This window comes from Pristiophorus japonicus, chromosome 8 (genome assembly GCF_044704955.1).
Source record: "Pristiophorus japonicus isolate sPriJap1 chromosome 8, sPriJap1.hap1, whole genome shotgun sequence".
Classification (NCBI taxonomy): Eukaryota; Metazoa; Chordata; class Chondrichthyes; family Pristiophoridae; genus Pristiophorus; species Pristiophorus japonicus.
In genome coordinates, this window is record NC_091984.1 from 113,343,948 (window position 1) to 113,358,364 (window position 14,417).

Here is a 14,417-nt window from a genome sequence, read left to right on the forward strand (position 1 = left end):
AGATATTGGTACAGCCACATCTGGAACACTATGATTCTGGTTGCTCCACTACATACATTGGAAGCAGCTGATAGAAGGGTAACCAAACTAGGTGGTGGAGGTCATGGGGTTGGGAGGTTTTGAATGAAACTGCATTGACAAAGTAAGGAGCCACTAGTGGGGTGCCACATGAATTAGTGCTGGGTCAATGTTGGCAATTAAACTTAATGAAGCTTACTGTTGAGGAGAGATTTGAGAGCCTGGGATTGTTTATTCGAGAGAATTGAAGGCTCGGGAGATACTAGTCAGGGTTCTTAAGGAACCAGGTACTTTGAACCCGATCATATTTTGATATTGCTATATACTCTAGAAGCAGTAGATATGGGCTCAATCTTAAAGGAAGGAAGATGCCTGGGGTATGTAAAAGATGGTGAATGTATAGAATTAATTGATACGGTAGGGAAGACAGACAGTGTGGAAAATGTTATGGGAGACTTGCATAGGTATTTGCGGGAGTGTATGACTGAGATTAACTTTTGGGAACGGTCAAGTCATTTCCGATCCTGCACTTTTCAATGTTGCTACATAATCCGCTGTATTTATCATTAATTTGAGTTCAGTAATTCTTTGAAGAAGTAATGCAGTGGATGTAATATACATGGACTTTCAAAAGGCTTTCGATGTAGACTCATGACTAAGGTGGAGACAGTGGTCAAATAGCAAATTAGTTAGCACATTGGCTACAAAACAGAGTAGGGGTTAAAGGTAGTTACTCAGACTGGCAAAAGATGGGCAGTGGTGTTCCATAAGGATTGACCCTGGGACCACTGTTGTTCACCATTTAAATAAATGATTTGGACTCGAGAATCAGAAGTGCAATATCAAAAGTTGTGGATTACACCAAAGTGGGAGTTATAATACCGAGGAAGACTCTTGACAAAATACAAAAATACATGAACTAATTTTCAGAATGGGTGTGTAAATGGCAAAAGAATTTCAATGTAAATATTTGTGAGGTGGAGCATTTTGGTAAGAGGAATGAGAAGGCCATCTTCTCCTTGGAAAACAAGATTCTAAATGGAGTAGAGGCATAAAGGGATCCAACATTACAGATTCACAAATCATTAAAAGTAGCAACATGGGTGAACAAAGCCAAACGAAATGCACACAAAGCACTGGAGTCTATTTTTAGAGAATTTATGTCAAGTTTTAACCAAGGTTTTGTATGGTTCTGGTCTCCATATTACAATAAATGATAGTGCAAAATATATTTACATGGATAATACCAGAACTGAGGGGGTACAATTATCATGAAAGGCTGAACAGGCTGGAGATCTTTCCTCTAGAAAAGAGAAGACTGAGAGGTGACCCGATAGAGGTCTTTAAAATGATGAAGAGATTTGATAGGGTAGATATAGAGAAGACGTTTCCACTTATGGGGAGTCCAAAACTAGGGTCTATAAATATAAAATAGTCACTAATAAATTCAATAGGGAATTCAGGAGAAACTTCTTTACTCTAGAGAGTGGTGTGAATGAGGCAAATAGCATAGATGCATCTAGGGGGATGCTAGATGAGTGCATGAGGGATATGTGAATAGGTTGAGATGAAGTAAGGTGGGAGGAGGCTTGAGTGGATAATAAACACCGACATACAATTGTTGGTTTGAATGGCCTGTTCCTGTGCTATGTAATTTTGTCAAACTTTCTTCCCGTCATATAGGATTTGATTCATGTTGGGTTGCCAAGTAGTGGCTGTTGACAGCCTTGCAGTGGTCATTTTTCATGCATGAGCCTCAGTAGCAACAGTCAGTAAGCTACTGTAGATTGGTGGACATAGCTGAGCCAGATCCTGTCTTCACCTAATGCACTTCCCAGGAGGGTAATTGGATAGTGATTGAAAGTGGAAATCCAAAGCCTGGAATATGCAAAAATATCAACTAGTGATTTCCACTGATCATGGGTAAAGTAGGACGTCATAGTATGTGTGTCTATGGAAAATGAGGAAATGACTGCTGGAAACCTAACATGATTCTTGGTAGATAGTGATGCACATACTGGAAAGTCTGTTATTTATTCTTTCATTTGGGTTTATAATTAAGTGTTTAAAAGGTATTTTAAAAGTATGATTACTGGTTATCTGAATTATTTTGCTTTAGATAATTAGGATGTAGTTCCATTCAATTCAGAAGAATAAGTATCAGAAGTGGACTGATGGACCTCATGTAATCATTTTCAGATCGGCACCATGGGAAGCATTTAGACATCTAACTGGAACTAAGCAGACTACATCCAGGTGAAATAATAATATGTGTGTGTAATAATGTATCTGCAAGCTGCTAACAATCTACATTTAAAATAGTTTATAATAACTATTTTCAGATATTTTGCTGCTGCTATATTTTTCAGGGATGGTCACCAATCCCATGAACAGTGGCAAAAGATGTATGGCAAGTGCTCGGGCAACGAAGTCTATCACATTAAAATGGAAGAAAGCACGTTCTTCTCAGAGTATGAGGGGAAGAGCTTTACCTATACCTCCTTTCATGCACATAAAAAGTGAGAATTTCAAACATTGTCCTGATTTTAAAAAATGCAGTATTTTTTGGATGGTTAGCTTAGCAGTTGCCAACCGGTGCACACATCCAAATTTTAAAAAGTTTTTGCTCTCATTTAAGAAAAATTAATAAAGCTTTAATAATCTTTAAAATTTTCAAACCAGATTTATTACTGGATTCATTTAAATGTGTATTTTTGAAGATGTGGTTGTCCATTTACTGGATTACTTTTAGACGTTACTAAAAGTGTTGGGAAACAGCAATCAGACGAATTTGCTATTTTTTAAACAGCCCTTCCCAAAGTATTCACTTAACCATTATGCTAGTAATGGAGTAATAATTGTAAACGAGTGCTTCAGACTTTAACTGTACATAGAATACAGACTTACATCAAGGTCATATTCCATCTTGCTGTATAGTATATTTTTAAGAAGTAGATCTGTTTAAGAAGTTGATCTGATAGCAGGAGAGTTATACCACTGACTTGCTCTCATTGCTGCCTTCTTAGAGCTTTCTGTTGATGGTTTTCAGAGAAAGATATCTTGTAGTTGCTGTTTTTTTACTACATATCTAAGAGGAAAATTCCATCTGTAGTTCTGTCCCTGAACATGATCACCGACAGGACAAGTGTGCTCCAGATACAGACACTGATCAAAGAATTCCGTGAGGAAAGCAATACATACTCACTATATCTTAAACAAAAGCCAATAATCTTTCATTAGACTAACAGGTACGATAAAAATTTATATGAAAAAATAGATAGTAGCCACTTGCATGCCATGTGAAAGCTTTGTAGGCAGCTGAGAAAATAATGGTACATGAACAAGGAGACATCGTGTACCATGTACATATGTGTACCATCAGTTTCACCACTCAAAATACAAAAAAGTACAACTGAAATTGATATGTTTTTTATTTAAGTAGATATGTATGATTTAATTTAGTTTTTTTTGAGTTCTCCAGTTTGGTTTCCCAGTGATCCTACTCATCCTTGCATAAAGTTTGATTACCCCTCCCTCCTATTGTGTATAAGAATATTCCCTTGTACATAATTCCCTATGAAAGTTCATGGCATGGGGTACAATTTCCCATTCCCTCTAGAACCATGTGGCCCTCTTCCTTTTGGCAACATCTTGAATTTAATTACAAGGCGATTATCTCAAACATCGAATTCTATACTGCTTTAACCAAACTAATCTTAACAGACAAGTCATTTAACCTTTTAGTCGTGCCGTTTGCTTAACAGGTGTAAGTTTGTGTGTAAACTTAATCTTGGGGTTCGTTGTTTCAGTTCTCCTGGAGAAAATAGCAAAAGTAGTTGGAATGTAAAGAAGAAAAAAAGTTTGTACTTATACAAAAAATTTTCAAATATTGGAAGTTAAATCTGTGAACATGTATCCCAAGAAGTATTAAACCTCCTTTATGATCTTCTTCAGGTATGGAGCCTGTCTGATTGGTGTGAAGAGAGAAGAAAACAAAAATATTTTACTGAATCCAGGTCCTCGATATATCATGAGTTCCACAGACATCTGTTTTTATATTAACATTACCAAGGAAGAAAACTCAGCTTTTATAAAGCAAAATGAACAAAGCATAAATAGTATATCAAATACTATATATCATGGAGCTTCCAGATTACCTGTTCACAGCATCATTGCCAGTATGGGTAAGCAGAACTATCAGTGCCATTCACTGCTGATTTGATCATTATAAGGTCTGAGCTCCCTTAATGGCTCAGCTGGAAAATTTGATCCACGGTTTCTGCTCAATTAACTGATTTCTGCTCAGGTGGCAATTGGGATATTCAGTACCTTTGGAGAACACTTTTGCTAGTCATCCATTGTGTGTTGCAGTGTACATGATCTTACAGCGGTTCATTGCAAATAGTCCCACATGTCTAAATTATTAAAATATTTCCATTGCCTTCATGACATTAGATGACTGTTGGAAAAAAATAGGTTTAAAACTTAAATTTAGGAGAATCTATTGGCTATTGGAAGAGATTTTAGTGGGTAAATTGCGCAGTGGGTAACTGCACGGTGGTAATTGTGGTATTGAGCCATACAGATCACAAGGGGTGCAGTTTAATCCTCCATCTGTGCTAAATTTGCAAATATCAGGCAGGGCAGCAATTGGAACACTACAGATGGCCTCAGTGCTGGGTCAGGAATGGAGGTGGAAAAACAGCCAGGATTCCATTTCCCTGCTGGAATGTGCAGAGGTTGGCTGTGATGCCTTCCCTGGTAAAATAAGCTGCCACGCGGTTCATTGGATGATATTGATGGAGGATTGCTGGTGACCATGGAATGGTAGCCAAGCAGAGATTAGTGCCTTCAGTGAGGGGAGATTTAAAAAAAAAATACTGACATACAATGGATCACATAAAAACAGAACATTGTTTCTTGTAAAAACAAAAGAATCATTTATTTTGCTTCATACCAAACGTATGTCTAAGGTCTTGCAAACAATTTTCTGTCATAGTCTCTAGAATTGCCATTCGGAAAACTAGCAGGTATCCTGCCTGGTGTAAATTGAAATACAGAAACTTGCAAAGTACAGACCACGCACACTCAGCAAGAGAACAAGCATGCAGAGGCTATTGAAGGGTTTCTACTGTTTATCTGTGCCACTGACTTTACTAGGTACTGATTGTGCAGACCCGGTTAATTGGCCAGCCACGGGGGGTCGAATCTATCGTGGAATTACTGACTGCTTTAAATTACTGTTGCTGTCCAGCAAAAACAAACTAAAATTCCAATATAAATGCACTAGCAGTACTTAATGAAATAGCTATTCTCTGATCCCAGTAGCATACATACAATTTTTCATATAAACTGTGTTTGTGACAAATATATATGTGAATATATACAATTTTATGATGAAATAGAAACTTAACAATAAATAATAACAGTGGATCATAGAAAGTCACATTATATGTTGATTTCCAGCTCATAAATGTGTATAATTGGGGCATAACCAACCAAAGTATAGAAAGAAAGCGTTTACGCTGCATCTCTGTTTATAATGTACATTTATGGTTGGAATCTGGATTTGCACACGGAGTTCATGCCACAAGCAGCTTGGAGCTTCATGGTAATATACTGGGGTGCCATAATTTTGCCCATATAAATTGGACATTCAGAGTTGCCTTTGAATGGAAAACAACAGCTAGTAAGTTAAATTTATGCATTTCAGTTGTTCTTTTCAAGCCTTTTTGCTGTTCACTTTGGCCTCCTGTTATTTGCTATGCCACTTCAAAGAGCAGTTAAGAGTAAACCACATTGGTGTGAACCAGTTGAATTTGTAATCACTGAATGAACCAGTTAGATTTTTACAACAACCCAATAACTTCATGGTCACTTTTACTGATACCAGCTTTTTATTTCCAGTTTTTAAAAATTGAATTCAAATTCTGAAACTGCCACAATGGGATTTGAACTTACATTCTTTGGATTATTAGTCTAGGCCTCTGGATTACTAGTCCAGTAACATAACCACTACAGTTTTGGACTTCAATGTATGCTCTGGAGCCAGTGAATGAATACGAATCGGGAAAGGCTATCACACATTATAGTTATAATGTCAAGCATTCAAGACACTGATGCTGGGTGCCATGCATGTTTAATACATGGCATGAATGCAAAGTTACAATATGTTGTCCTACCTTGCCTGACCTTGTGAAGTCATTGCACCACTGCCATCAGATCTGCTGAATGGTGCACAGTACATTAACATTAGTGCCACCTCTTTTCCTGAAAACTGATCAGTTCATCTTGGTACTCAACAGCCTTCTCTGGAATACTTGCTCCACTAATATTTCAATGGCTCCATCTGAAGAAAGTGGTCATCCTGTAACAAGCACGACTAGAAGTCTTATCGAAATACTCCTTGTCATGCAACAAAAATAGATTACCCCTTTGAACTGCAGCACAGAATTTCCTGATCATGCCAGGAGTTCAACCACAGAATGTTAATTAGATTGAGTCCAGTAGGAATTGGTATGTTAATGGTCAGGCCAATGCTAATTCCAGGCTGCCTGACTTGCACTAGATCGAAGATCCAATTGGAAAATCCACACAGATGTTTCTAAATATTGCATTAGGTAATTGATTATTAATACTAAACTTTTTGCGCAATTATACCACCAACTTGATCGATGCCTAAATGAAATTACCATTTTGCAATGTTAGAGTTTAAGTATTTTAGTCGGAAGAACAATGGGTCAGATTTTGATGAAAAGATCTCAGAATCTGAATGACGCATGTCGTTATAAATGCACAAATTGCCCAGCAATTGATGACAAAGAAGAGATACCCCTTGAATTGTGAATCACAAGTTGCTGGACGCTTTGCGCTGCTTTGCTGTTAGCTTCGTGAAAATGGTATCTTGTGTTTAACCTCCCCTTGATTTAATGAATTGCTGGAATGTACATTAATTGCCCATTAAACTTGTGCCAAAAGTTTAAGTCTAGCAATTATCAGCCTAAGAACCCTTTTAAAGACATGATAATTGTTAATGACTGCCACTTAACCTCTCTTGCCCAGAAAGTAAACAATTATACATGGGGTCTCATTCCTTTTTGTTGTGAATTGTTTCAGGAGATTTTAAAAATACCAAATTTTAATTTTTTATTCTTTTTCCTTTTGTCTTTTTTTTCTTTGCCTTAATCCAGTCTTTCTATCCCTCTCTTTTATTTCTCTTTTTGTACCTGAATTGACTGAATTCACCCACTCTAATTTACACTTCCTTCTCCGTCCTTCCTCTGTTTATTCCTCCATCCTTTAATCTCATTGGTTAAGGAGATAGACAGATTAGCCCATTATTAACCAAGGACCCAGATGCCCAGTTGCTCTCACTGCATCGTTATCAGCTAGCACTTCCAGCAACTTTGCAATTGTAAGTCTAACACATGGGGTGTGATGCCCCGCTCCAACAAAATCTGTCTCCGTATCATTCGTGTGATACTTAGCAAATCTGACAGGATTGCCATATTATGATGATGCAGTTTTAGGACCATTATAAAATCAATATTTGTATACTATACAAAAGCATTAATGACCAATATTAATTTATTTGCCAGTTGTTTTAATATTATTCATTACTTTTAGGCACAGTAGCCATAGACCTCCAAGATACAAGGTGTAGACCTCCAGCTGGTCCTACCTTGACCCTTCCTTCAGGTGAAGGTAAAGAAAGTAGGAGGTCCAGTATTGCTCCTGTTTTAGAAGTAGCTGATGTTTCATCTATTCAAGCCTGTGACCTTCTAAGTGACCAGTCGGAGGATGAAGCAACTCATTCTGATGAGGAAGCATCATCAGCACCTGAGTAAGGTTCTACTGAGTTCTGAAATGTATGGGAAAGGTTGTACTAATTTTATGAGAATTTTAGAATTAGTTATTTAATCAAAGGCTAAAGATGTATTTAGAGGAAATGGAAAACTATGTACATGAAAATTTGTCTTTATAGCACATTGCATTGGGTAACCTGAACTTATATCTGACAATCTCATTTTGTGCATACTGCTGGTTTTAAAAAAGAAATCCCTGAAAGGTTACGTCTCTAATTTCTCTTCTGTTATTCATAAGTAGCCAGTCCACTGCCTGAGCATATTCCGTTCTTCCATACTTTGAACCTAAGTAGGCAGTCGTCTAGGATATGGAAGTACTGAATACTCTGGTGCATCATCTGCTTACAAATATCACATGCACTTCAAATAATTGGTGCCCCTAGAAATATATATACATATTCAAATAGAACTGGACATACTATTCTGCATGCTGCCATTTGTAGAGATTAGAGTGTAATGATTAACATATACATCCATAATCCATCAGTGATAGTACAGTATAGTGTTGCTCCTAATTAGTCATTTGCCAAGTTTTAGGTCCATTCTTTTCGGTAAGCTTATTTTAAACACAAGCTTGAATCTTGTTTAGAGTCAAAAAAAAATTCCCAATTTCAAATGTAGCTTCTTGTGCCCATGTGATCTTCTCACTCTGAGGGATTGACTAGTTCAAGCCTTTCAACATTACCAGAAATGGTACCAAAGGTATTAAATTGTCAGGCATGCTAAGGTGCTCTGGTAAGGAAAGCTTTTCCTCTCAATGAGTCATGTTTCACTCTCATCCAATGGCTTGGCTGGGTCTTCGGCCTCCTGGTGAGCTATTTACTCCTTTGATGCAGAAGCAAAGGAAACAACAGTCTGCACATTTGGGCAAATTGGTTGTACTTGTGAGCAACAGGATGATTAGCAATTTATTGTGTAGAGAATATTGAACACCTGGCTCATGTTCTTATTGGGAGCCATTTGTTTTCGGCTTCATTTTTCAATTTATGCCTGCCCCTCCTTTTAACTCACTTTAACCCCTCACCTGGCCAATGATAATGGTCCAGATTATACTGCCGAAATAATGGTGAGTTTCATGTGCACCCTGTTATTAATGTGTAAATCTTCCAGCAACTTTGTAGGGAGTAAGAGGTACTTGTGAATTACGATTCTCCACAAGCTGCTGGATGATTTGTCCCACTCCTCGACTTACCTCACAAATGGCAGCTCGGCCTCAAACTCCCAGCAGGTTTCAAGAAATTGCTTCATTGGCACATTAATTGCCAATTAAATGCCGCAGAAAGTTAGGGCTGGAACTCAATTGTGCAAGTACTTATTTAATGCTTAGGTTTATCTTCCTGCAATGCCGCTCAACCTCTCCAGCAGTGAGTTTTAAAATCTTACATTTTAATTTTTTTTCTTACTTTTCCTTTCTGTCACTTTTTTTCCTCTCTCTCAAACCAATCTTTCGTTATCTCTATCTCTCTTTCTCTTTCTGTGCCTGATTTGATTCTAATTCATCCTCCTTCTCCAACATTCCTCTGCTTCTTTCTCAATCCTTAAATCTCATTGGTTAAGGAGATAGACTGTTGGTCCCATCATTTACCAAGGTCCCAGAGTTGCCCTCACTGTGCTGTTATCAGCACAACACTTCCAGAAACTTGCAGGACAAATGTTTTTCGAGCTGATGGGCGAGAGAAATCGTAATGGGGCACTTTGAGATGTTTCTTTAAGAACATAAGAAATAGGAGCAGGAGCAGGCCATACGGCCCCTCGAGCCTGCTCTGCCATTCAATACGATCATGGCTGATCTGATCATGGACTCTGATCTGCTTACCTGCCCACTCCCCATAACCCTTTATTCCCTTATCGGTTAAGAAACTGTCTATCTTTGTCTTAAATTTATTCAATGACCCAGCTTCCACAGCTCTCTGAGGCAGCGAATTCCACAGATTTACAACCTATATAATTAAAAGATTTATAGCAATATTATCATTACTAAAATAAAGTGGGCAAACAAACTGTTCACAGACCTACATCAATGCCACTTTATAACCTGCTGCAAGTGGTATGAAAGAAAGAGAGAACTTGCATTTATATAGCACCTTTCATTATCGCAGGACATCCCAAAGCGCTTTACAGCTAATGAAGTACTTTTTTGAAGTATACCGGTAGTCGCTGTTGTCATGTATGAATTGACTCTTCTAATGTTATTTCCCTCGTGGTGACAAAATACCTAGCCTGCATTCAGCACGCTCTAATCATAGAACCTTAAAGCACATTCGGTCAGTCATGCCTGAGCCAGCCTTTTGCAAGGATTGTCCAATTTGGTCCCACACTCAAGCTTTTTCCCCCATAACCCTGCAAATTAGTTCTCTTCAAATGCCCGTCCAATTGCCTTTTAAAAGTTAATATGGAATTTGATTCCACCATCCTTCCAGGTAGTGCGTTCCAGATCTTAACGACCTCTGTGTGAAGACATTTCTTCTCATTTCCCCTCTAGTTCTTGTGCCAATTATTTTAAATCTATGACCTCTGGTTACTGAGCCACTTGCCAGAGGAAATAGTTTCTCCCTACTTGCTCTATCAAGACCCCTCATCATTTTGAATACCTCTATTAAATCTCCCCTTAATCCTCTCTGCTCAAAGGAGAATAATCCCAGCTTCTCTAATCTCTCCACATAACTGAACTCCCTCAGCCCTGGTAAACCTCCCCTGTGGCCTCTCTTTGACATCCTTCTTAATGTGTGGTGCCCAGAATTGTACACAATACTCCAACTGAGGCCTAACCAGAGTTTTTTTTTTAAACAGATTTAGCAAGACTTCTTTATTTTTGTATTCAATGCCCCCATAAGCTTTAATAACCACCTTCTCAACTTGTTCTGCCACCTTGAAAGATTGGTGAATATGTATCCCGAGGTCCCCCTGTTCTTGCACCCCACTCAAAATGTACAATTTAGATTACACTGTCTCTCCATCTTGTTTCTCCCACAGTGCATCACTTCATAATTATCTGCATTAAATTGCATCTGCCTATTTCTCCAGTCTTGTCTACATCCTCCTGAAGTCTGCTACTATCCTGCTCACTAATTACTACATTGCCAAGTTTTGTATCATCCGCAAACTTGAAATTGTACACTCTATATCCAAGTCCAGGCTATTTCTATATAACAAGAAAATAAATGGTCCTAAGATCCCAGGGGAGACCCCACTGTATATTTCTTCCAAGTCAGAAAAACCATCCGTTCACCAATACTCTCTGCCTCCTATTCCTTAGCCAATTATGTACCCAAGTTCCATAGTCTCTTTAATACCACCTACTTCTATTTTCTGAAGTCTGTTATGTGGTACTTTCTCAAATGCCTTTTGAAAGTCTATATATAGACAACATCTACTGCACTACCTTCATCAACCCTCTGTTACTTCATCAAATAACTCAATCAGGTTAGTCAGACACAATTTGCCTTTAACAAATCCATGCTGGCCATCCCTTATTCACCCATTCCTCTCTAAGTGAGAATTAATTTTGTCCTTGACAATGGTCTCTAGTAGTTTCCCACCATTGACATTAGACTGATTGGTCTGTAGTTATCAGGTTTATCCCACTCCCCTTTGTTGAACAGGGATATATAACATTTCCAATCCTCCAGTCCCCTGGCACCTCTCCAATATCCAAGGAGGATTGAAAGTTGTGGTCAAAGCATCTGCCATTTCCATCCTAGCTTCCTTCAACCTAGGATGCACCCCATCTGGACCGGGTGACTTCTTAACTTTGAATGATGCCAACCTATTTATTCCTTTCTATCTGTTTTTAGCCTATCCAATATCTGCTCTCCTCTCCTCTACTCTGACATTAACTTCATCCTCTTCTTTAGTGAAGTCCAATGCAAAGTACTCATTCGGTACCTCATCTGTGCCCTCTACTTCCACAAGATGATTTCCTTTTTTGTCCCTAATAGGCCCCACCATTCCTTTAACTATCCTTTTACTTTCAATGGGCTAGATTATACACTTTTGTGCATATCGCCCAAAAATGGGTGTTATTTCCGGTGTGGGCGGTAAAAATGGCTTTTCAGATCACCGGCTTCTCATCCATTCTCAAAGCACCTAGTCTCCATTTTTGAAATTGGGCATTACCGCGAGCGATATGAAATGGGCGGTAGCGTTAAATCTCGGTGACCTTCTGCCATAAAGTGTCGCCGTCCTTAGCAACGGCATGGCAACGCTCGATTCCCGCAATTCAGGAGGTTAAGGGTCATCATGACATGCCAGAAAAGGAAACAGAGAGAGGGAGCTCAGAGGGACTGAAAGCGTGTGTGGCTGTGGTGTGTGCTTGTTTGGCTGTTGTGGGAGGCACGAGGGAGATTCACCAGAAGCAAAAAGCCTACTAAGCACCAAGAATGTAGCTGGCACAGAGTTTTTGTCCAACAAATAATATATAACATGGAAGGGATGGTGGAGGCCCTGGAGCTGAGAGCCAGGAGCACTGGTGGCAGAGGGCTCCCAGTGATCCCGGAGCGCGGCATTGCACCCCAAGGTGCCGCATCCCTATTGCCAACCACACATGAGAGCCAGGAGCAACATCTTGCTTCTGACTTGGAGCACATTCCCATCTCGGGACCGTCCTCTCCCGTATCCGTCCAAGCAGCTGTTCGGCCGTCATCCTCTCCTCCCCAATAAAGCATTGCCTGAGGAGCTCCTTGGCCAGGTGGCTCGGAATCTGGAAGGGAAGGGGTAGAGGTGGAGATGAGAAGCGGGGGGGGGGGGGGGGTGAAGAAGGGTTGTTTTTTTACAGAAATATTGATGATTTAAGACAACTGTTCGATTTAAATGTTTTTTATTTAACAAAACCTTGATGCACATTGGCTCAGATAGCTACACCGTTGCACGCTGGTGATTCCTTAATATCAAAGGGTATAATTACACTTCACTTCAATCAACTTAAACTTCAAAAGTCACCAAGTTGATGCCCATCATTGAAATATGACCTGCACGCCCAGCAGTGTGTCAGGCTTATAAATACCTTCAACATCTTTCAAGTAAAGTGCTCATTGATAAGCTCCTGACGTAAGGCTCTTGCCGATACCATGTCACCATGGGCCCTTTCATACGGTCTTCAGGGGGGGGCGGGGGCATGGCTTCAGCGTCAGCCTGATTGTCTGGGCCAATGTCAGCGTCCGCCTCCTCGTCCTCTTCCTCTTTCTGGTGAGGTGGACTGTCAGATTCATCAGGCAATTCTTGTCCCCTCCTGATAGCCAAGTTGTGCAGCATGGAGCGCACCACCACGAATTGAGCAACCTGCTCAGGGAGGTATTGGAGCTCGCCTCCTGAGTGGTCCAGGCATCTAAAGCACTGCTTAAGCACTCCAATGGTTTTCTCCATGATATTGTGAGTGGCTCTTGTTGTATCGCCTCTCTGCTTCAGTGTGGGTGTCATGCAGGGAGATCACCAGCCAGGTGGTAAGGCCATATCCTTTGTCACCAAGCATCCAGCATTGACCTTGTGGCTGACTGGTAAACATGTCAGATACAGTGCTCTCATGCAGGATGTGAGCATCATGGATGCTGCCTGGAAATTTAGCATTCACTGCCATAATAATTTGCTGGTTGTGCAACTCATTGTCGACCTTCAGGGAGTGGAATCCCTTGCAGTTCCCAAAAAACCTCTGCATCCTAAAGGCTTGCCCGCATCGCAATGTGCGTAAGTCTATTGCTCCCTGCACCTTGGGGAAGTTTGCAATTCTGGAGAATCCTAGAGCCCTCTCACTCTGTGCCTCCCTGATCATAGGGAAGCTGATCAAGTCCCTCCTGCGTGCGTACAGGGTTTCAGTGACCTGTCTAATGCAACAATGTGTGGCATGCTGAGACAGACTGTAAATGTCACCAGCTGAGGCCTGAAAAGAACCCGATGTATAGAATGACAGTGCCGTGGTGACTTTGACCTCGACGGACAGTGCAGTACTGATGGTGCTGGCAGGCAGCAGATCTCCCCTTATGAGCTGCCGTACCTCAGTGATAACCTCTTTGTGGAAGGACCATCTCCAAAGGCAGGTGGTGTCAGGCATGTTGAGGTAAGACCACTTGTCCCTGTACTTGCAGGGGGTGTAATGTCTGGTCCTCCATCAGTCTGGCACATTTTACATTGGGCACATAATGCTGTGGAGCATACCTTCGGCCATCTCGAGTCTGCAGCATGTAATTGGTCACCAAGAGAGGGTGAGAAAGGACAGGCCCCATTGCAGTACCTCTCTGTTTTCCACCAATTGGTCACAAACAATGAATGTCCCGACGAAGACACCTATTAAATTCCAATCAGTCACAGTATGGTCAAGATGTATGTACTCCAACGATCTCCAGAGTACAATCCGAACTCCCCCGAGGTTGAAGCAGAGCAGCCTTTTAAAGGATGCGACATGTGATGTAGAACATAATATCCATAATGCTGTGATTAGTTCCGGTTAGTTCTACTCTTTCTGGGCATTTTTTTGGGCAAGCGATATGTGTGCGAGGTGGTGAAAGTGACGCTGGCAATCTCATGGCTGCCAGTTTCCGCAAA

General features: G+C 40.3%; 1 protein-coding gene across 3 annotated transcripts in view; it reads left to right on the top strand.

Moving 5' to 3' along the window:
* Positions 1–14,417, top strand: part of LOC139268148 (potassium channel subfamily T member 2) — a 1,179,460-nt gene that overhangs the window by 614,824 nt on the left and 550,219 nt on the right. For 2 of the 3 annotated variants that reach the window (XM_070886186.1, XM_070886187.1), the window contains exons 15-17: positions 2,388–2,537; positions 3,973–4,202; positions 7,645–7,861. In XM_070886186.1, coding sequence (XP_070742287.1) covers positions 2,388–2,537; positions 3,973–4,202; positions 7,645–7,861 — 597 coding nt within the window. The remainder of the gene's footprint in view (positions 1–2,387; positions 2,538–3,972; positions 4,203–7,644; positions 7,862–14,417) is intronic. The other variant, XM_070886188.1, reaches the window with a different exon arrangement.